Raw genomic sequence first — 21,432 nt, 5'->3', positions numbered from 1 at the left:
TTCTTGAGCACTGTTTATATTGAGCCAGATACTGCATTCAGTACTGTGCCTGCCAGAAATGCCTTTGGTCCCCGAGCTCGCTTATAAAACCTGCCTAGAGGAACATTAAAACTACGTCCACGAAGCACCGCTACCATCTGTCCACTTGTCTGTGACAGCCTGCTACTGCTGCGGGAAGTAACGTAGAGATACCTATACAGTAGAGCATGATATGGCCTGCAACAAATGTGCGTTGGTGGGAGTGCCATTTCCACGCAGTTAGAGCAGGCAGTCATCTGACAGAGCCGCTTTAAGCTGAAAAAGGTGGGGGGCGGGATTACCATTCAGTGGTCCTACCTGCATGGTGCTGCATGTACATTCCTCGTATTTCAAAGCAGCTAACCCTGCAACGGTGCGGTCAAACTGTTGCAGTTCATATTAGGCGTAGCTGTACCTCGCTTGAAACTGGCAGCTTAAAATGGCAGACTCAGAGGTATACAAAAGTGATGCCTCAGGCGGAGAATAACAGCCATCAGGGGACGCACATCGTTTGAAGCTAAAGCCCCCTAGACGGAGGCCCCTGTCTGCAAACGGGCACCGCGAGGCAGATATTGATAGGCGCTGTTTACAGAAGAAATTAATCCCAAAGGGAAATGTTCGTGTCTTGTACGGTATTTCGGTTGCAATCAAATCACTGCTGAAATAAAGCTTTAACTTCATTTCGATCCTGTTATAATAAACTGGCCGACACTCTCTTTCACTGTGCAGTTTTTCAAAAAAAAAAAAAAAGGCGTCGAGAGTGCAGACGAGTGCAAGTGCAAAACTACCAGAACTTACCTGCACTGTCCCGGCTTCTCGCAGTAGCCCCGGGTCGCGTGACAGCCTTGACCGCACATGGCTGCAGGAGAAATGAAATGCTTTCACGTGAACGCAGTTTACGTGGTAACTACAAGGAAGTTTCAGTGATTTCGTGAAACAGACACTTTTCGAAACATAGAGTTATTTTTATTACCTGACCATTTGCGTAAACATCACGTTTCAGTAATAGGCATCCTTCTTGATACTAAATGAGAAAGCTTTTATGCTCTCGTGCCACAGGCGGTAATATGATGAAGTGCACGCGACTACTAAAAAGGTATAAGAGGATGATGAGCAAATATCTGACGCTGAACCGATGGTAAAAAGAAAAGAACCGTAGAAAAATTTCTGCTACCATAACAGAACTTCTGTGCAGTGTTTTTGGCAGGGAAACTGTTGTGAGAATACAAAATTATGTAGTAATTACATCAGAAGTTTGTGTAGTTACCACAGAAAAGGACTCCCGAACTACAAATTAGTGCTACAGAAAAATTACACTACAAAAAGTACTACACAACTACAGGAAAATCTCTCGCTTTTAGATAAAGCTACGAAATTGTCGCATTTCCAACACGGTTCAACCAGGAAAACCTGACGTGCTGCAAGGTGGTCAAGAAGGGACATGATTTATGTGCTGTAATTTTGTAACTGGTGCATCACCAGATAGCTCTACGGAACGCTGAATAACGTTCCAGTAAGTCAAGAATGCCAATGCAATGTTCACAATGAGGCAAAATATTGCACACGACACTGGCCAAGAGATAGCGCTTCGAGGCTCGAACTATGTTAAAACAAAGTTAGCTGAGTCAACCGACAAGCTAGGAGAGTCACCACTGGTCCTGATGAAATAAATGTTGTTAGTGCAACCCTGCTGCAAAAATTGCGCCGAGAAGTTTGGAACACTTGAAGAAATATTCCTATCCTACGAGCGAGAACGTTCTGACACTCCAAGCCAGAACTGTGTGCATAAAATTTCAGTGTAGACACGGCGCTAACTGTGAAAGTTTAAGCGTACTATAGAGCACTTAGATGCCTACAACCGAGGGGAAAGGCAAAGAAAAACAAAATCGACAAATACACTAAAGAATGCTTGCGTGTTATAAAGCGAAATCGATACAATTAATATGAGTTGTGCATACTCTACACATTACAGTACGTCCCTAGTAATGTAAAGAGTGATGCTATACGTTGCACAATTATATGGTTCATAACCCTAGACCATTACGTTTCAACATTCATGACTGTACGTGTTATATTATATACTTTGCGGTACCACACACAGGCGTGGTGATGTCAATCGAATTTCATGCCATGAATTGTATGCTATGAATCAGTGCCTGGAAATCACCTGCCATCTACCACCTACTAGACTCTTGCTCGTGAGGGGTACTGCGATTTATACCGTCGAAGTGTGCAATAGGGACAGAAATATGAAGGCCGGCTTTCACCAAGCCTTACGAACGTCACTGCCTACAGCCGTGTCTGACTCAAGATCCACCGGCCCCGGTGGATTCGATTGCCATCTCAAATGTGTTGCTGTATAGTTTGCAGCTTCTGAAAATTTAACCATTATATGCGATTGCATGACGACACACTAACAGCTGGCCAATTACTGCCCTGCTATATAACCTAGCTGCCAACTCCCCAGCCTGTTTTTGAGGACTGGACAGACAGATAGATATGCCACCTCTAAGCATACATTTCATGTCCGAACACAACCTGCCAGAGGGGATGTTATTTGACCATTTTTGCACACGCCGACGGCCTTTATCGTAAAGGGCTTAGTAACGTTTCCGCATTAAAATCATTATAGGTCCATCAATGAACAGTACAAAGATAGCTCGTATTAAATAACATATATTTCGCGGCCCAGTATTTCGGAAGCCGCACTATAACACTGAATGCACAATTGGAATACAGGGAACATAGGAGATGAGCAAACAAGAAATTTGCTGCGGCTTTGTCTTCATGGTGCACGACACATACGACATATATTCGCTAAAGGCTGATGTAACCAGAATACTGTCGTTGCCAAACATCGCGAGCATGTTTCTGGAATGTGCATGGTAGAGGGCAGGTGATAGGGCAGGGCGCTAATCGGTAGGCGGGTTGTGCAACGTCACGGGACCACGTGCCAGGAGCTGCCAACTCGGACAGCTCCTTTAAGATGGAAAGATAGCCGTCGAACCCCAGGATCACGAGTCAGACTGACTACCCGTTTAACATGCAACCTTGTTCGTACAGCGTACGTTAAAACGGACCTTTGTGTCTATGTCCGGTGGTCTTTCCATAATGCTGTAGCTCACCACTGCATGCTTATCCCATACGTTTGTCCTGTCATCATTGATACTCATTAGTGTGAGTGAAGTAATGCAGGCCTCCCTTAAGATGTTAATGACTAAGCAAGTGAGCAGCAAAGTGCATGTATGCGAACGCGGTTATGCAAGGGGACCCGCAGACGGAAGCCATTAACGCTGCCCCCATCATACCCTAAGGAGGAGCTGCTTAAGTGTCCACAAAGTCATTCTTAGCACACTCTTGCCACCCTTATTTTAAGATCCGGAGCTGTCTGGTCCTCAACGCTGCCCCCTATCATACCCTAAGGAGGAGCTGCTTAAGTGTCCACCAAGTCGTTCTTAGCGCAATCTCTCCAGCCTTATTTTAACAGATCTGGAGCTGTCTGGTCCTCCCCAGCTGCTTTTCCTCCTTTTCATTTGGTTATTATTATCTGCGCTCCAAGCAATAAAGGCTTAATAGAGCAAGCCGAGAGTTCAGTCCAGTTTCCAAGTCCGGTACGTGGCGGCGAACGCAGATATCTCTGAAGTACGCAGGTATTCCTTGCCTTTCAGCACACTGATCATAATTTCTCAGAGTATGGTCGAAGTATCTATATTTGTAATAAGACAGCTGTTAATCGACGCATTTCAAACGGCACGATTGGAGGTCCGCCAAGGTTTTGTTTCGTGCTTTGAACGAAGAGACAGTATACTCATGTAAGGTAGCTCTGGGAGAATTTTTGAGCATAATGAATTCAGCAAATCCACATGCTAAATATACGAGTCCAATACGTCTCTTTCGCGTTGTACGCATAGCAAATAATCAAAAATACTGCTCCAAAGTTTTCTTCCAATTTGTCCTGCCATAGTGAAATCGACTCCATTGCAAAGACAACACCGACAACGGCATTTTAGTGCGACTTCAGTAGATAGGGCCAATACGCCTGCTTCAACGTTGGAAGTTGAAGCTTCACACGGAAGGCCATTATGCCAAAACGATTAGGCCGACGCTGAGTGCTAAAGTCTCATCACAAGAGGGAGAAGAGGGCAGCGTAGCCGTAGAGATGAATGGAGAAGTGAGTGGGTATCACTGGAGAGAGAGGGGAAAAAACTTCATTAATATAAAATAAGTACACGGATTCTTCACCCATGCCTGGAAAACCATAAGCAAGTACGGGACCCTGCAGGCCTGACAGATTATGCTGAAGGGGGAGCTCTGTGTGAGCCAGCTTCGCCTTCCACTGCTCAAGGCATAGTTTCTGTAAACTATACGCTTTGCGCTGCTCGAGGCACTTCCAAACCATGAGTATACCAACGGATGAATGTAAGCGGAAAAGGAATGAGGTGCAGCGCGCTAAGTCATATGCCACCAGCGCCGTGCGCTTAAGCGCAACTCTCTGTCACTGAAAGTGAACGAAAGTGTGCAATGTCCGCTCCCCATCCCGCAGCAGCCCAGTACGATGAGTAACAGCAACTCTGCTGCCACTGCTTCACGCCGTCAATTCGAATAATGGCCCGACAATTTGTTTACTGCAGCCGACCTTCGGCGAGGTGAAAGCAGCTGTTTGATGGATCGTGGCGGCGTTGCGAGCGGCAGGTTCTAAATGGGAGCAGAGTGGCAAAAAGAATAGACCGAGCAAACGTCGTGAGTCGCGTACCTAAGACGGCAGAGATCGGCCTTAGCGCACGAGGAAACACAAAGAAAATACAGAGCGCAGTCAGGGAGCGCATTACCAACCGCCAGCGTCCCGCAATGCTGACACGTACGCGTGGTTTCCAGGAGTGCAGAATAAATTTAGGACTGAGAGACAACACTCCGTATGTAAGGGTATGGCGCGAAAGTGGTCATGGCTCCCGTTTCTTGCACGTACGCGAACTTGGCTGCTTGCCTAATTATGACCTCTTAATTCAATTGTGCCCTTATATCCTGACACAACCTTTTAGCCTACATTCATACATTGCTGCACCATGTAGAATGTCCCCCACCCGGACAAAGATGTAAAGCCCTGCTGTAAACAAGCCATATGAAAGTGCCTGCGTGACCTATATATATATATATATAAATATATATATATATATATATATATATATATATATATATATATATATATATATATATATATATATATATATATATATATATATATATAGTATATAGACAGTGTGTCTGAATCGGGATCACAGGGTCCAGGAGGGCTCGGTTCCCGTTTTTCTTTCCTACTGCCAAGGAGCCGCCCGCATTGGCAGGTCCCATACAAATTGGGGCAGCAGACATGGCCGAGCTGGTAAGTCCTGCCAACTCGGCGCGTTGTATGACATGAGATAGCTGAGTTAAGTGTCCCCGATAATGTAGAACTTTACACTTAACACGCTCCGACCCATCGGTGCCCTTGGCGATGCAATCAGCAATCTACCGCCCGCTGCCACACACCGGAGGAATGATCGTGATTTTTCGCTCACTACACCAGTAACGCCGACGAATCGACTGCGACTATGAGAGACACCGTAGTGGAGGACTCCGGAAATTTCGACCACCTGGGGTTCTTTAACGTGCATTGACATCGCACAGCACACTGCCTCCACTCTTTTTTGCTCCAGCGAAAAGCGGCCGCCGAGGCCGGGCTTCGACCCCGCGTCCTTGGGCACAGTATAGTGTGAATGAGTGAGTGAAAACTTTATTGAGTAGATTTAAGGGAGGGGGATGTGTAGGTAGGGAGCCTAGTCCGGGACTCCGGCGGCTGCCGCTGCTATCCGCACGCGAGAGCCCGTTGGGCCTCTAGTCCAGAGCTGGATAGGGCAGCCTCCCACCCCTCAATTGTTGGCATTGCATTCGGGTCATCTGGAGGTTGTGTGGGCAGGTCCACATCATGTGGTACAGGCCTGCCTTCTCTCCACAACATTTGCATTTGGGGTCACAGAACCCCGGGTATATTGTGTTTCAACTGGCTGGTGTGTTATATGTACCTGTCTGTAGGCGTCGCCATTTAACTTCCTCCGCTTTGGAGAGCTCTTTGGCTGGAAGTGGATATTTTCTGCGAGAGAGTCGAGTGCCCTAACCACTCCTGGCGGGGTTCCTTGAAATATGTAAAGTCGTGAAAGGCTAATAAAAATGTATGAGAAGGAAGGAAACGTCGGGCGAATATTTAAATGCCGATATTGCAAGAATATACAGTTGGAGGGCAAAGCCTTCATTCAAGACGGGGTCGCTCCAGATATACGAAGTCAGTGTTCAGTAGTTCAACCGCCCCCACTCCCACTTCTTTCCACTTACCCGTTGCACTTCTACTACGTCGTCAGTCTTCCGTGACAGTATTAATTTAAACGTAAATGCATCCTCATTTAACCTTTCCTACCTTCGAAACAGCGCACTCGCTTTTCACTATTAAGACCTAGGGCATAAAAATAACAGCGCCTATATATGTCCGACTACCCGACATTGTGAACCTTACATCTCGACCTGCAGTGCCCCAACGACGGCGAGTGGGTTCTCGTTTGATTAGCAGGGCCTAGAAACAGCTGGTGTTTGCAGAGAACCGCACCAATAGCAGCGTTTTACGAAAGCCACACAGTTTCGTTCGGGCTCACCATCACCGCGGCTGGCCACGTAGTTCTCACACTTTGCGAAGATAAATTGCCCATTAATAGCGGTTTCACACCACCGGATGGGCGAACTGCCACATTTTCGTTTTAGTTAACAAAAAACCCAGTAGCAGTAGAAAAGTGTCCTTTTCGTTTGCTGCGTACAGTGCCTGCAAAATCTGGAACTGCTGCGATAATGGCAGATTCACGCAGAATATTTGCCGACTACAATTCATGCAGGCACTCAATTTTAATAAATACCAACTATTTACACCACATATATTAGAAATAAATCAAAAATTGTGTGCTAACTCATCAGCAAGCACACTTGAACAAAGTATCTGTTTGGCCACGTAAGTTAGCCTGAGAAAGGTGTGCTGCAAAGCCTCTGTAAAAGCTATATAATAAATGAAGTGGCACGTCTTGGATGCGGCCCCCTACGAAGTCATCGACAACAGTGCGAATGCGTCAGAGGCACACTGCTCCATAAACAAAGACAGGTGTTTAACCAACCACCAAGTGCAACTTACGCCGGTTGCAGAAGAATCCGTCCCATCCGGGCAGGCAGTTGCACTCGAAGCTAGCGTTGCAGGAGCCGTGCACGCACCCTGGCATGGGAGTGCACCGGTCGCAGCGGCTGCCCTCCCAGCCCATGCGGCACAGGCACTCGCCGGGCCTTTCGCAGAAGCCGTGCTCGGCGTCGCAGCCCTCGGCGCAGACGGGCCGCTCGCACTCGGCGCCCGCCCAGCCGTCCATGCACTGCTTGGCTCCGCCTCCACCGTCCAGGCAGCGGAAGCGGGCATTCTTCTCGTTGGGAGCGGGACAACGCTCGCTGCAGTTGGCTCCGGCGAACCCTTCGACGCAGATGACGCGGTAGTCGAGCTCCAGCCCCGGCATGCTCCGATGGTGCCACGCGGTGCCCACGGCGAGCAACTCCTGCATCGTGAAGCGCCGCACCAGGGCGCCCATTTCCGGGAAGGCGCGCCGGTCGTCGGTACGCCGCTGGATCCAGCGCTCCGGTATGTCGAGCACGCGGCTGGCCAGCTCTAGAAGCCACTCGGAGGCCCCCAGGGTCCGGAACCGCTCCACGAGGGGCCTCCGACTGCGATCCCGCCGGAAGGCTGCGTCCGTGGCGCACGAGAAAGAATCTGAACTTATAATCATATTTAAATAACCCATGGTAATTAACTGAAACATGCAATTAGAGTAGTGCAATCATACTCGACAGTAATCAAAGATATATAACTTAATGTTCGAGAATAAAGTTCAATTTATCATAATAAATTCACTGTAACTAATACCTAAAATTAGTCAAGTGCAATGTTTTCAACAAAATTACGTTGTCTCACGATATATAACTTACTGTAGTGTACAGTTCATTTTTCAATCGCATTTAACAAATTACGCGGTGTTTATTCAGGACCTGAAATTAGCTCAGTGAGTGCGATTATGCTTGATTAAGCTATCCATTGCTATGATTAGAAGTACAGCACAGTCCAATATTTAATCATAATTAACAAACTTACTGTAAGTAATTACGACGCGCAATTTTTGAAGAGGTTTCTCAGTCCTTGGTTATGTGCCGGTGAAGCACAGCACAATACTAATCGCAGTTCATGAAATAAAGGTAGTTAACTAAGACCTGCAATTATGTAGTGTAGTGCAGTCATACTCAACATAAGATATGAATGGTGTATGACTTAATGCTGCGGCATAATGTTAAATTTTTAATAACCATAACTAAATAACTGTAATTAATACCTAAATTTAGTCAAGTACAGTATTACTCCACATAAGCTATATAATCATATATGATGTCATAGTGTGAGGTTCAATTTTCAATCGTAATTAACGGTGTTAATTATGCATGCAATTATACATGGCATAAACTATGCAATGATATATTTTCGTTTTATTTCATTTATCCTTTTTTAGGCAATACAACATTGCCAGCGAGCCAAGAATAAAGGAGACCACTGACCTAACTATGTCTTATGTGGTTTGATGTACTGCAAAGTTCAATTTTAATCATAATTAACCAATTAACTGTAATTAATTACTACACATAATTTGTGAACAGGTCAGTTAGTCTTGAGATCACACACCGGTTACCAATTGCGCGCTATCCTAAGCGAGACTTTAGGTTAAGTAGCAGCTTGATCTTGGTCGAGCTTGAAATTTGGTGTATGTGGATTCCATAGTTAATTAATCAGATCAAATTAAATCAACTAGATGTCGAAATACCAAAACGGGGTAATGTCGACGTCCAGACTCCAAAGTGATCACGTGGGACCTCATTTCCGGCCACACGACCTATGAAGACGTCGGATTAGTGACGTATTTACGTCGACGTGGAATGTGACGTCAGTGTGCGACGTCATAAAACCGGAAATGGACGTGTTTGGACATGAAAAAGCCGAACAAACGAGTGAAAGTATAAGTGTGTAAAGGATGTTAATTAATCAAATGAAGTGTAATTAAAGCAAAGGGAAAAAGGCATCCAGAAATGCGGAATGAATATATGACGTAAAAATGACGGGGTTGCTATTGTAGCTGCAGCAGTGTCGTCATGGCTCAGCCTATAGCAACGCGTGACGTGCTTGCGCATTCCTCCAATTTGGGCGGCCGCAGTGATATGAAACGTTTTTGAAACACCACCCAACATACGTATAAAGCCCTGCTTTATCCAAGCCGTTCGAAGCTGCCTAAGTGGACTAGCGGTACCGTGTATGTAGCCACCCAAGGTTTCTTAGGTTCCTGAATAATTACCTTAATTCTCAGTTCAGCGCAATTCATTTATTTTATGCACTATTTTAACACCAAAATAACTTTTTGAGTCATGATGCGGCCTTCGAATCACGAGACTTCTAATGTCTGAATCATTTTTCAAGTCCTCCACTCCATGTGTTACGTACAGTATTTTTGCTCAGAACGCCAATACCGATAACGCCAATTTTTCTGCTGACAGAGAACTTCAATGCTCCCGCTTTCATTGAGTAAATGAAATGAGTCCCTAGTGAGCTTGTAGCTGCACATACTGACTCTGAATCGTTATATGCAATGTTCATTAATCACAAGAACGTCAAATAATTTTATACCCGCTGACTACGACCTACGATCACCTCCTTGGTTCAAACCCCGTTGCGGGGACTATTAATTCAGCTGATAGAGAAATAGCGACAAAAAGATATCATGGCGGCAATCTATAACGCAATTTCTAGCACGCCTCTTTGATCACACCATCGACAGGCTGGATTAGGAAGGGGTTGTTCTTTGTAGTCGTGTTGGTGCGACGAGCGAATAAACGCAATATCAACTACGCAATCCCAACTACGCCTCGGCGTGTCTTGCTGCTTACTGAATCATTATGATGGCAGGCTTTCTCATTAGAGGGTTTTGTACACTTCCATCAACATCATGAAATACGTCGCACCGTATATGTCGTTTATGTGCCTTTTTGTGTCCCGTTTTTTGCGCAAGTATACATAACCTTTCAAAGATGAACCAACTAGCCCAAACAAGAGTATTACTTGATCATGGAATAGCGTCTTTTTAAGTGTCGAAGCCTGGGCTTTTAAGCACGCCGCGATGGTCAAGTAACACAGTGTTTGCCTTGTACGTCGGAAGTACGTGGTTAGAATCTCGAAGCCACCTCTGAACGGCCAGCTCATGTAGCTGCACTAACGTCTTCTCGACGCGCTGGCCCCAGATATTCAATTGGTATTATAAGGTATTTCTATCCGAATCGCTCGACTTGCTCAGACACGCTAAGCCCAGCGTATTGGAAAGGCCTGAGGCAAGGAATGTGGCATGCATCGCCGCATGCTGCAGTACAAATATAAGTTCGCTGATTCGCTTTCACGCCAATGTCGCCATGCAGACTTGAACAGGGGCTAAATGCAAAAATTCACGAACTGTTGATGCGGTGGGATAGCGTTACAACGTGGGCTCCGAATTCGTGAGCGATTTGTGCTGATGAGGTGATGAACTGAATTCATTTACAGCATGACGATTCAAGGTATAGTTAAAATTATTTCCTTGCATATTTCCTTTTTTTTTTAAATAATTTGGGATATTGTCCAATTAGTTGAAATGAGATGTCCAATAACCATCAATCGGAAGATTCAAACTGACCGCGTGCTCAAACGTATAGGCACACGCGTGCGCAAGTTTCGCGCCCTCTTGCATTTGAACAGTTCCGCGCATGGAGGACAATTGAAAAAGCTGTCCAAACCACAACGCAAAAGACTGGCGAAAAGAAAATGCTGCGGCGACGACCAAGTTGCCCCAAGCAGCGGCAAGAGAGAAGCCACCTGCCCGCGCCTCCGTGGATGCTTCCTTCCACTGGATCCAGGCGTGGAATGTACTTTTCTGCTTCCGGTATCCGCTGTGCACCGACAAACGGAAGCCGGGTTTTCATTCGAATCACATTCTAATTCTAATACGCATTAAAACTACTAGGCACGCATATTTCTGCGCACTCGAACGTACTAGACTATGGATGACACACTCGGAGGCTTATTATGCACTGGGTTACAGTTGACGCGGGCAGCTCCCAAAGTTTCTCGGTGCGGTCAGTGTTCGGAAGGTGAGGAAAACTCCAAAGGAACCGAAGTCTTTCCTGCACAGGAAAGCCTGGCAGGAAGAATCAACCACTACGGCTGATCTGAGCTTCGTGGTGAGAGTCTACTCCGACACGGGGAAGGTGAGAAAAGAAGTCCCTGTCGGGCATGACCGTCGCGCCATATCAGCGGGTGGTCGCCATTAGTCGTCTCGCCTCCGCTTGCATGCACGGTTTGTGTTTCGTGCCGCGGGATGCTCGGCCGGCGACGAACGTCTCTGACGCAAAGCGGCGCAGTGCTGGACGCCTGAGTGCACCAGCGACGGTGCTGGGACAATCGGACAGCCGCAGGCTACCGTGGAAGGAACGCAGCATGGACCTCCGCGCAGCTGTGGCGTCATGTCTCCGCCGAACAGCTGCGCAATGCTATAGGCAGTTCGGTGAGAGTGAACAGGTGTTTTCACTTTCTATACAGCGAGCGTCTTCCCGTTGGCGCGCATAGCGCGAAAGATTTGCGCGCTGAACCGTAAGAGTCACAATGTTTCCGCCCCGCAGTGCGGAACGTCCGGTGGTATATGGGCAGACTTTCTTCGCAGAAATGCGCCTGCGAAACAGCTGCAGATGCTGGCTCGATGTTGAAAAAACAATTGTTGATTTGAAATACTTTGGATGCAATACTGCGCAGCATATTATGGTATTTATGTTCAACGCCAATTAATCCGGCAACTGGTGATAACTGGCCTATCAGCAAGTAATTCCTGCCTCGTATATCGCCTGGAAGCAAGGTCCACATCATCGCTCACTCTTGGATTTCACAATGTCAGCCAACCTTTTTGCATTCATTTAATCATTTCCTTATTCTTCACCTCATACCCCACTGATGCCCTGAGTCAATAAATATCGTTACGAAAAAAAAAGTTATTCCTTCCCCATGCAAAATTACTGAAAACATTTCTAAAGCTTCTTTATAAGCACTCCCACAAGTCATTTCGGTAAGCTAATGGGCAGGTACGGTGTAACAGCAAAGGTATGGCATTCAGAACTTGAGCCATGACCTGCGCCACGCATGTCTTGAGCGCGTGCTGATTGTGCGAGCTGGTGTCTACATTTCCGCGGTGGCTCCCATCGTAACGTCGTCAATGTCCCTGCCTTGTAGAAGACCAACTCATTCACGGCCCGCCAGGAGTCGCTAGTGTGAATTTCACCATCCCGCGCTCACTCCTTCAAGCGCATCGTTAGCCTTCTCCGGAAGAGTGGTGACGACGGTGCCTGCGCATGACCTGTCTTCGGTCCACGGCTACTGGGTGGCTTGTTTGCTACCCATCCACCTTTCCTGCCGTTTCATCTCGTTCACTCGGCGCCGTCCTTGCGCCCGTTACATGCACAGTTCGTTGACCCTACGAGGGCTATACGGTTACTGACCCGGGCAATGCAGTGGGTCATTTAACGCTGCCAGACGCTGCTTGCGCACTTGACTGAAGAGTGCGCCCGGAGCAACCATGCGGGACGGGAGCGCTCCTGCGGCGTCGATCGCGGCTGCTAAACGATGTCCTCTCGCGCGACTTCCTCGCTACTGCACTAAGGCGAAGTGCACCACTGAACGTTAGCTAGCTGCAACTTAAGACTCCCCCACGGGCGCCGAGTTTCAAAATCAGACGCACTGGCTGGCTAAAACAATTTAAAGAAAGGTCTGCAGATTGTACCGTCACCTATACGGTAGCAAAATGACTAAACGAATGATTTTATTTTAGAAACGGAAGTCCTAAAGTAGCTGGTCGGCAAAACAGGTTAGGGGAATGCCACTGGTGATGAAATTGCTTTCTGTCCCTTAGGCTTTTCCAGCTATTGCAAAGTATATGGGTCGTGAGGCGGAGCTTGCACTCGATAACAATATAAAACTTTGGTTGCACATATGTGCACATTTAGGTGAGTCTTCAGAAAGGCTGGATCCGTCTGCTAGCAACACCTCCTGCTAGTCCCTCTTCATCCCCGATCCTCATTAAGTAAAAAAAAAAAAATTGTAGTAGGATATGGCTGAATTTCGAACTCCAATAATTTCACTGGCATCCGGTTTCACCGTTAATGATGATGACACACCGGTTTCATCATCATTAACGGCCTTGTGAACCCATTCGTTCACTATCTGTGTTTTTTCGAGCTCACAGTGGCGGCGCAGAGAAACCGATTCAATCTGCAGTACATCGAAGAAACTACCCATAATATTCATATACAACACCATATTTTATCCGTCATACGTACTTATGCTAAAAAAAAAGAACATACATTATATGTTTATTAAGTAAATAACTACTACTCGAATTGCAAAAAGATGTTTTCGCAGCATGGTACGACACGGTATGCATGGTACGGTACAGTGCGATAAGGTGCAGTGAGGTATGGGATGGTGCGGTGCGATGTGGTACGGACGGTACGGTATGGCATGGTATGGTAGGTACGGTATGATGTGGTGTGGTATAGAATGGAATGGTATGGTACGGTATGGTATGGTAAGGTATGGTACGGTATGGTATGATATATGGCACGGTATGACATAGTATGGTTATGATGGGATTTTACCGCTCCATGTACACGTGGGCTGTGAGGGACGTCAGTGGAGGGCACAGAATCAATTTTTAACTATCGAGGATCTTTAACGTGCAATAAAACCTGTCAAAAAACGTGCAAATTTTGCATTTCGCCTCCACCTAGGGTGTCTGGATAGCAAGTGGGTGACGGTACCGAGAAACCTTATATCTTCACCGAAATGCGGCTGCAGCGGCCATAGTTCTATCCTGCAATAATATATCTAGGGTTCAGCAGCTGAATAGCAAAGTTATTAAGCCACCGCGACGGGTACGAATGTTTTGATTCAGTACTACACGTGTAAAGTACATTAAATTGAAGTACGTTTGATACTCACTGCCTTCTGGAGGAATGGTCCCGTTCTGGGTGTGCCAAGCTTCGACAGTGAGCTTGAAACGGCCCTGCCAAAAGACATGGAAAACCATGATCGTTATAATTGACTCTCTCGAAACGAACTGCCAGGGCTGACAGACCTCAAAAAGGAAAAAGAAGCAGGAGAGAGGGCGTGACAGGCTATGGAGATATTCGGATGGCAAGGTGAAGAGTATAGCACAGACGCAAGCGAAATTTATGGGTTGTGGGCGATTCCTCTGCCCGAGGCATGCGCACGACAAAACACACAGTGGGCCGTGTAACGAACATTCTTTATCTCACAGGGATCTTGTCGTCCGGGTGGCTGCGGGTCGTTTCCGTGGAGAGCCGGGAGGGAAGCGGGAGCGACGAGCCAGGGACCAGGAAGCGCCAGGGACCAAGAAGAGCGCGACGGCGGCGCGTGCCTTCTTTTATAGCCCCCTCGCGCGGGACCGGTTATCCCCGCGCGAGAGGGAAACAGGCACGCGCGCAGGGAGCATTGGGAAGTGGCGCGGCCTTCGAATGCGCGGCGCGCCACGAGCCCTACAGGGTCACAAGTATATGCCAATGCTAGATCCCTCACGGCACGGCCTCCTGGTATTCACATTTGAAAGTATTTCAGACAATTCGCTTGCGAATAATGCCCCCAAAATATGTTTTCTTTTCCTTCCAAACATTTGCATGACGTAAACCCTTGCTCCCGGAAGTACATTATAGGTGCACCTACTGTGAAAGACTGAAGTAAAGAGAAACCTATTCTGCACATAGGCGCATTGGCGAAGCAAGCTTCCAGAGGCAACAAGAAAACTAGTCTTCACAGTGTTCAACTCTTTTGGAACAGCGGGAGCCGTAGGTTTGTCATGGTACGCATTAATGTGTTGATATGGACTAGTTCGTACAATCTTTGTGCAAGAAATAACCAATTCCAATTACATTTACACTGCCTGAAATGTAACCGATTTCAGCAATCAACTACAGTCAACAAAGACTAGCTACTGAACACTTGCAATCGCTTAGTATGCTTTTTTGCACACAAAAATTACGTTACTTTTCGTCCATCATCAGGAGCAACATTGAGTACAATATATACCTCCACGAGTGGAGGGCTTCGGACCACCACACGATGGCGGCTTTCGCCTCATCGGAGTTTAGTGATCCATAGTGCCCCCTAAAATTGTTTTTAAATATAGCAGATTACTGGCAATCGATTGCTGAAAAAAAGTAATTGGATTAGCGAGAATGTTATACTAACTCCGACTACTGTGCCGGAGTTCCCGGGATCGAATCCCGGCCTCGGCGGCTGCGTTTCGATGGAGGCGAAACGAAGTGGCGTCCGTGTGCTGTGCGATGTCAGCGCACGTTAAAGATCCCCAGGTGGTCGAAATTACTCCGTAGCCCTCCACTACGGCCCCCCTTTCTCTCTATCCACTTTCACTCCCACCTTCATCCCTTCTCTTACGGCGCGGTTCGGGTGTCCACAGAGCAAGTGTGACAGTTACTGCGCCTTTCCCTTCCTGTGAACCAATTTACCTTTTACGAAAAATTGGAGACACTTAAAGGGCAACTCCGGTTGTTTTTTTCACCATTGTGAATTATTTATTACATTACATAACTCGGTGTGCCCTGACTCCGACACAAAACAATCATTTTTCAAAATTCCAAGTAGAACTATTTATAAACAGAAAGAACAGCGAATTGAAACCGAAAGTGGTTTCATGGCCAGAAATGACGTTCCATCACGAAAAGATGATGGCACATACGATGTTAGAAAAACACTCGCAAGCGTGTTGGGTGGTGGAAATAACTAATGTGGGGAAATCATGACGGAGAACACGAAATGCCTGAAATTGCCTAATACAGGCCTTAAAATTTCTTGGCCACGCGGAGAGCGGCCAATAACGAGGGCATAATGCTTGTGACGTCACAAACGCAGTGTTGCCCGTAGAAATCGTCTGAACAGAGGCCACGAAAACTGCGCATTTTAATATCGATTTGGGCACGAATGAATTATCGCACGGCGCCCAAATTTAGTGAAATGTTTCAGGTCGGAGAGGAAAGCTTACAGCAAACATTTTACCAGAATATCTGCGACGGTCGGAAAACTTCCCGAGTTGCCCTTTAAGCCCCGCCTTAAGCTCATGACGTGGCAGCGTTATTGGCTCTCGTCGCTTAATTTGTTCCTCTAATACCTTAACTAATACCTTAATTTGTTAATCTGTTCTTCTACAAATACTCGCCGGCATTGAGTCCCAATCTACCGCATTATGTAAAAGAAAAGAACGGCCGGTATAAACATAAAACCCCGCATTAACCTAGCGACACGAACGTGTGTGCGTATGGGAATCCAATGGTCCCGCTGGGTTCAGTTTCCACCTCCGCCCTCCCATTCGCGAAGGAAGCGAATGGGTTGGCAGCGCCTGCAACATCGACCATGACACGTGGTCTCGTGACGTCACAGAACGCGCCGACCAATCAGTGATCCGCCATACCACCTGTCAACCGCCACCTGCCAGAAGCGTGCGCGAGATTTTTAACTCACAACGACGGCGCCAATTGAGCCAATAGAGATGCCGTGAAAGCTGACGCCAAATTTTCCATAAAGCGGGCCTTTAACATTCTCGCGGTAAAATTCGAACAAAACGCGATTTATGGACAGCAATTAATTACTTTTATCGCATTTTGTGAAAGGTTGATTCGTAAGTATGACAGAGGTGCGTCTTGTTTGTCCTCTATTCGTTTCTGCGCTTTTCTGCATGTCTGTCAATCATGTGGTCGCCTAAAATACTTTTCTCACCTGAAGCACCTGAAGACGAATTTTTTCTACCTGCACAATAAGCGGAAAACGAACTGAAGAAAAATAGTGGCATTAAAAGAAGACAGGAAGGAGATAGCCAGCCAGCAAAAGAGTAAAGGCACAACTAATCCGAGAGGTCAAAAGAGGTTGAAAAAATAAATTAAAGAGATAGAAAACCTTCAATCTTATTAGATCTGAATCAGTGTGCTATTTAATGTATATCGTTTAGGCTAATCCATGTAAGAACAGACAGGTAATACATCTACAGAACACCGTAGACACCCGTAGCGGCTCCTTAGGCAATCGCTGCTCGCAGGGAGGAGCAAGAGCGCAGAAGAGGAAGGGGAGAAGGCAATCCCCACAAAGGATCGTTTGTCGTACACGTTACACGCAGCCGAGACCAGTGTTCTTGACAAACAGCCAGCGATAATGATGATCAAAATGACAGTGATTGTTAATGACTATATGATTATGATGAGAAACTCGTTGCTTAAGAGGCTGGAAAGCACTCAGGTTTTGTTATTTCTTCCTCGTCTCAAGTAGCCGCTTCATGTGATGCTCGTGTAATTCGTTATATAGAAATTACGCCTTTCGAAAGTGATGATAATGAGCTCGACATATACGCTAAAGGGTACCTCCCCAAGGCACACTTTCCCCTAATTTCATACGAGGCAAAGTGCGCATAACTCTTAAAAGATTTTGTTCAAAGACTATCAAGAAGCTTTGGAAAGTAGCCTTTGAATGAGGTTAACAAGGTAGAAACTTCGATCACTCACTCACTATCTTCATTGATTCACCAGTTCAGTTATCACTGGTTCATTCATTCATTCATTCATTCATTCATTCATTCATTCATTCATTCATTCATTCATTCATTCATTCATTCATTTCAGCAGTTTTCCTTTTGGCACTGAATATCGTGAGAATTTTCGAGAGACAGCTCGACAGGCGAGAGCAACTCATGCCTTTCTGGCCTCCGATAACTGCTCCATGTGCAATTTATCAAAACTCTGGCATCACATGATTTAAGTACAACTAAATATAGCTCGTGCACATCACTTACGGGCCAGGGCATGCGGAACGTGAAGTTCTGCGCGAGCACGAATCCCGGTGGCATGCTGTTGTTGGCCACTACGGGGGACACCAGGAGTCCCATGGAGCAGCCGGAGTCCCTGGATCTGGCCAGGCAGCTGCGCATGAACACGCGGCAGGATCCTGGACACAGGCCGCCACAGCACTCGCCCCGGGCGTCGGTGCCGTCCGAAGCGAAGCGCCGGAGCCGAAGCTCGAAGCGGGCAGCGGCCTCAGCCTGCGCACACCGCGACGGTAAAAACCGTGATTGCCCCTTCCTCGCTGTGTTTAGAGAACAGAGGATCACAGCACACAAGAGGGCCTTGGCAATGGCATCGCAACATGAATGCGACGGTACTTGGTATAGGCTACTGCTCTTCGTACGGGCAATGGTTCTAGCTGAGGCCATACCAGGGCTGAGGACAATTTTCTAGACTTCCTGGAAGATTTTGGCGACATTTTTACCGTTACTGGAAGCAGCTGCGACAACTTAAGAGTCCAACTTTTCTCGCATCAATATTTTATCTAGGACAACACGCTCTACATCGTAACAAACCATTACTAAAAACTATTCTGGTGTTGAACAGTGAGGGTGCCATTCGTGTAAGCCCGGATATAGACGCTGTTGAGAACTTGCGCTGCGTGGTGGTAAAAACCAGGTAGGTCTGAAGAGTGCGCACTCTTACGAAGCGAGAGAATAGGAGAAGCAGAGGTACAGCTCCTTGTCATGGTTTTCGTCACTCTTGCTATCGCTATGCTACCGCTATTTCACCTCGAAAAACAATTAGAGATATGGCAGTTCCGTTTCTTTCTTTTTATGCTGTGCCATCTGCGGGCTTTCTCCTGCTAAGCTGGTTTAATGTCAAGTTCAAGTACTTTGCTTACTTGTTTCTGTCTGTACTTCTATATTCACTCTGTTCGAAAACTACGCGATTCAGTCAAATATAGCCCAAGTCAAAACATTAACAGTAGAGTGAGGCCTCGATGGCCAAGTATAACCTAGGCCAATGAAGTTGCGAAGCATGCTATAAATAAGGCAACCAATGACCTCGAAAATAAAATCAAAAGTAAGTTAAACGCTCAATTATGCAATCTATGCGCGCTTCAAAGACGGTTGTATGTATAAGGCGAACGTGGAAGAATGTAATAAATTCGGCGATGTACTCATATTTAGCGTGGATCACATTGCAACTCACATATCAACGGGTCACATTGCTTATGGTCCATCTCAGACATTCAAAAGGGTCATGTTAGCCATGGTTCATTTGACCATGATGACGTCATTATCACGCGGAAGATGGCCATGATATCTCGAGAAGGGGAGAAGTAAAGCTGACACGTCTGGCTCTGTAAGAACGAATAACGAGAGGAGCAGTTTATGGTCTCCGTATGGTTGCACGCACACCACGCAAGGCGGATCCCCCCTGCAGGGATCAAGGCCCTCACGGGACCACGGCGGCTCTCTTTGCTGGTGAGCTTTGATGGAAGCCGACATCGTCTTTTGTATCTTGCTTTTGGTGGAAAGAATAACAACAGAGCAGCCATCTTGGTGTCGGCCGCGCACTGCTTAACCATTTCGTTTCAATGGCGGCGGTACTTTGTCAAAATGGTCTTCGCAGGCGGAAGGGGCACCACAATAAGCATTCTCTGTCAGTAGCAGCGGGTAATCGCAGCCATGCGCGATCAAGCAAGTGGTATAAAAGACGCATCAAGGAAGAGGGAGAGAGCACGATCCGGGGCGCATAACTTCCGCAGACGTGAACAGCCCGTCCAGACAACTTTGTCATTCCTGGGGACGCCAAGGAGCGGCAGGATGCCTTCGGGACAGTCGCACAGAATAGATGTTTTAACTTTTTCTCAAGCAGGCTCCCCCAAATGCACGGTGACCCGGAAATGGCCGTGTCAGAGAAGCGGCCGTAAACTTCAGCGAGGCAATAATCCTGGTGGTTTAATGATTTCTTCTGCTCAGCGGGACGGTAAGGGTATTTACGACTCCGCTAAGTGCTACTCAACTTCGGATACGTTTGCTTTATCTACATTATTCTCCGGCGTCTTCTTCAATCCTCTTACCGTCTTTTAGTATTTTTTTTTTGTAGACAGACTGATCATTTAATGTTTATATACACTGAAAGCTTTACAGGCTTACGTCACCGCTGATCTATCATTCATCTTACTGAAGCCCCACCGCCTTAGGTCAGGCCACTGCATGCAACACTGTTTCTCCCTTTGGAATGCAGCATATCAGAGAAGTCGCCGCCATCTTGTGACTGCATATAACAAATCGCCTGTCATGCAAAGTCACGTGATGCATGATTTTACACAATGCTTTGTCTCGTTAATCGTGCACACAGCCTTGTCGCCAAAAGAACTGCAATATGAATTTTCTTGGTGCGTACACCTGATGAATAACCGATGGATTTCGGATGTGCTGAGTGGTATGCGCAGCTGAAATATCACAAATGACCTGGTCTAGCATCACAATACAGGCAGGAGGAGATAGATCGATAAGAACAAGAGAAAAAAAGGGGGAACTAGGTCAACAAAAATATCTTTTACGAAACCTTGCACGTCGTTTGTAGCAAACATGTAAGCTTTAGAAAAGTACAGGATCGCCTGAGTTGACCTTCTCTTTGTCACAGTTTCATGAGGGTTTGTACGAAGATTCACCTGAAATAACGATTCGCGCTGACTTCATATCCTGAAAATTATACATCATCAACTCGACCTGAATCTCGCATTCGCGAAAAGCTACTGGTGCCGCGCGGTAGGAGTCATTGTGATAGCGGGGCATAACAGAAATTATGCAGCATACTTCGGGGATGCTCTACCGGTTTTTAAATACAGAAGAGAATGAGCTATGTGTGGTAACATAGAGGCACTTACGCAAAGTTGTCGATAGTGAAATGTATGTCAGGTTATTAAACCTCCTGCTCGCAGCAACGCAATGAAATTAACTATTCGTACGGAAATGCTTAGGGGCCTAGGCGTGCAGGGTACACCGCGTAAACGAACAAAACAATGAGAGTTAACGCATCATTGTTTTCACGAATAAGGTTGGTGACGTCAAAGTTAAATTTTCATCGTTGCAGTATTATCTTAATTATTTTAGACAGCATTATTTAAGATTTCCTGCCTCCATTTTTCTGGCACGTCGTCGAATATATCTGCATTTCTGTTAAATAGCTTTCTCTTTAGACGTGGCTTTGTAACTGGTAACAAGATAGTGTAAAAAAGGACAGCCTAGGAGGAAGAAAGAGAAATAAGGATTATTGCTTAAAGCACACATGTGCCAATAAGATAAATGCACGTGCTCCATACGCTGTCAAAGGCCAGCGGTGCACGGTGCAAATTCGTGAAAAGAGCATTAAATGGCACCCGGC

General features: G+C 46.5%; 2 protein-coding genes across 2 annotated transcripts in view; one reads left to right on the top strand and one right to left on the bottom strand.

Moving 5' to 3' along the window:
* Window positions 1-21,432, bottom strand: part of LOC146176477 (uncharacterized) — a 28,723-nt gene that overhangs the window by 4,623 nt on the left and 2,668 nt on the right. The window contains exons 2-5 of the mRNA XM_084581304.1: window positions 18,045-18,290; window positions 14,174-14,237; window positions 7,223-7,813; window positions 817-877 (exon numbers count right to left, since the gene is read on the bottom strand). Of these exons, the coding sequence (XP_084437430.1) occupies window positions 817-877; window positions 7,223-7,813; window positions 14,174-14,237; window positions 18,045-18,290 (962 nt within the window). The remainder of the gene's footprint in view (window positions 1-816; window positions 878-7,222; window positions 7,814-14,173; window positions 14,238-18,044; window positions 18,291-21,432) is intronic.
* Window positions 7,592-21,432, top strand: part of LOC146176472 (uncharacterized) — an 82,881-nt gene continuing 69,040 nt past the window's right edge. Inside the window, exon 1 of the mRNA XM_084582802.1 lies at window positions 7,592-7,711. The gene's annotated coding sequence lies outside the window, so the exon portion shown is untranslated. The remainder of the gene's footprint in view (window positions 7,712-21,432) is intronic.

The sequence above is a fragment of the Amblyomma maculatum genome, chromosome 10 (genome assembly GCF_055883805.1).
Source record: "Amblyomma maculatum isolate TAMU_Amacu chromosome 10, ASM5588380v1, whole genome shotgun sequence".
In the NCBI taxonomy this organism is placed as follows: domain Eukaryota; kingdom Metazoa; phylum Arthropoda; class Arachnida; order Ixodida; family Ixodidae; genus Amblyomma; species Amblyomma maculatum.
Note: the sequence above shows the minus strand (reverse complement) of the source record. Positions and strands in the feature narration are given on the sequence as shown.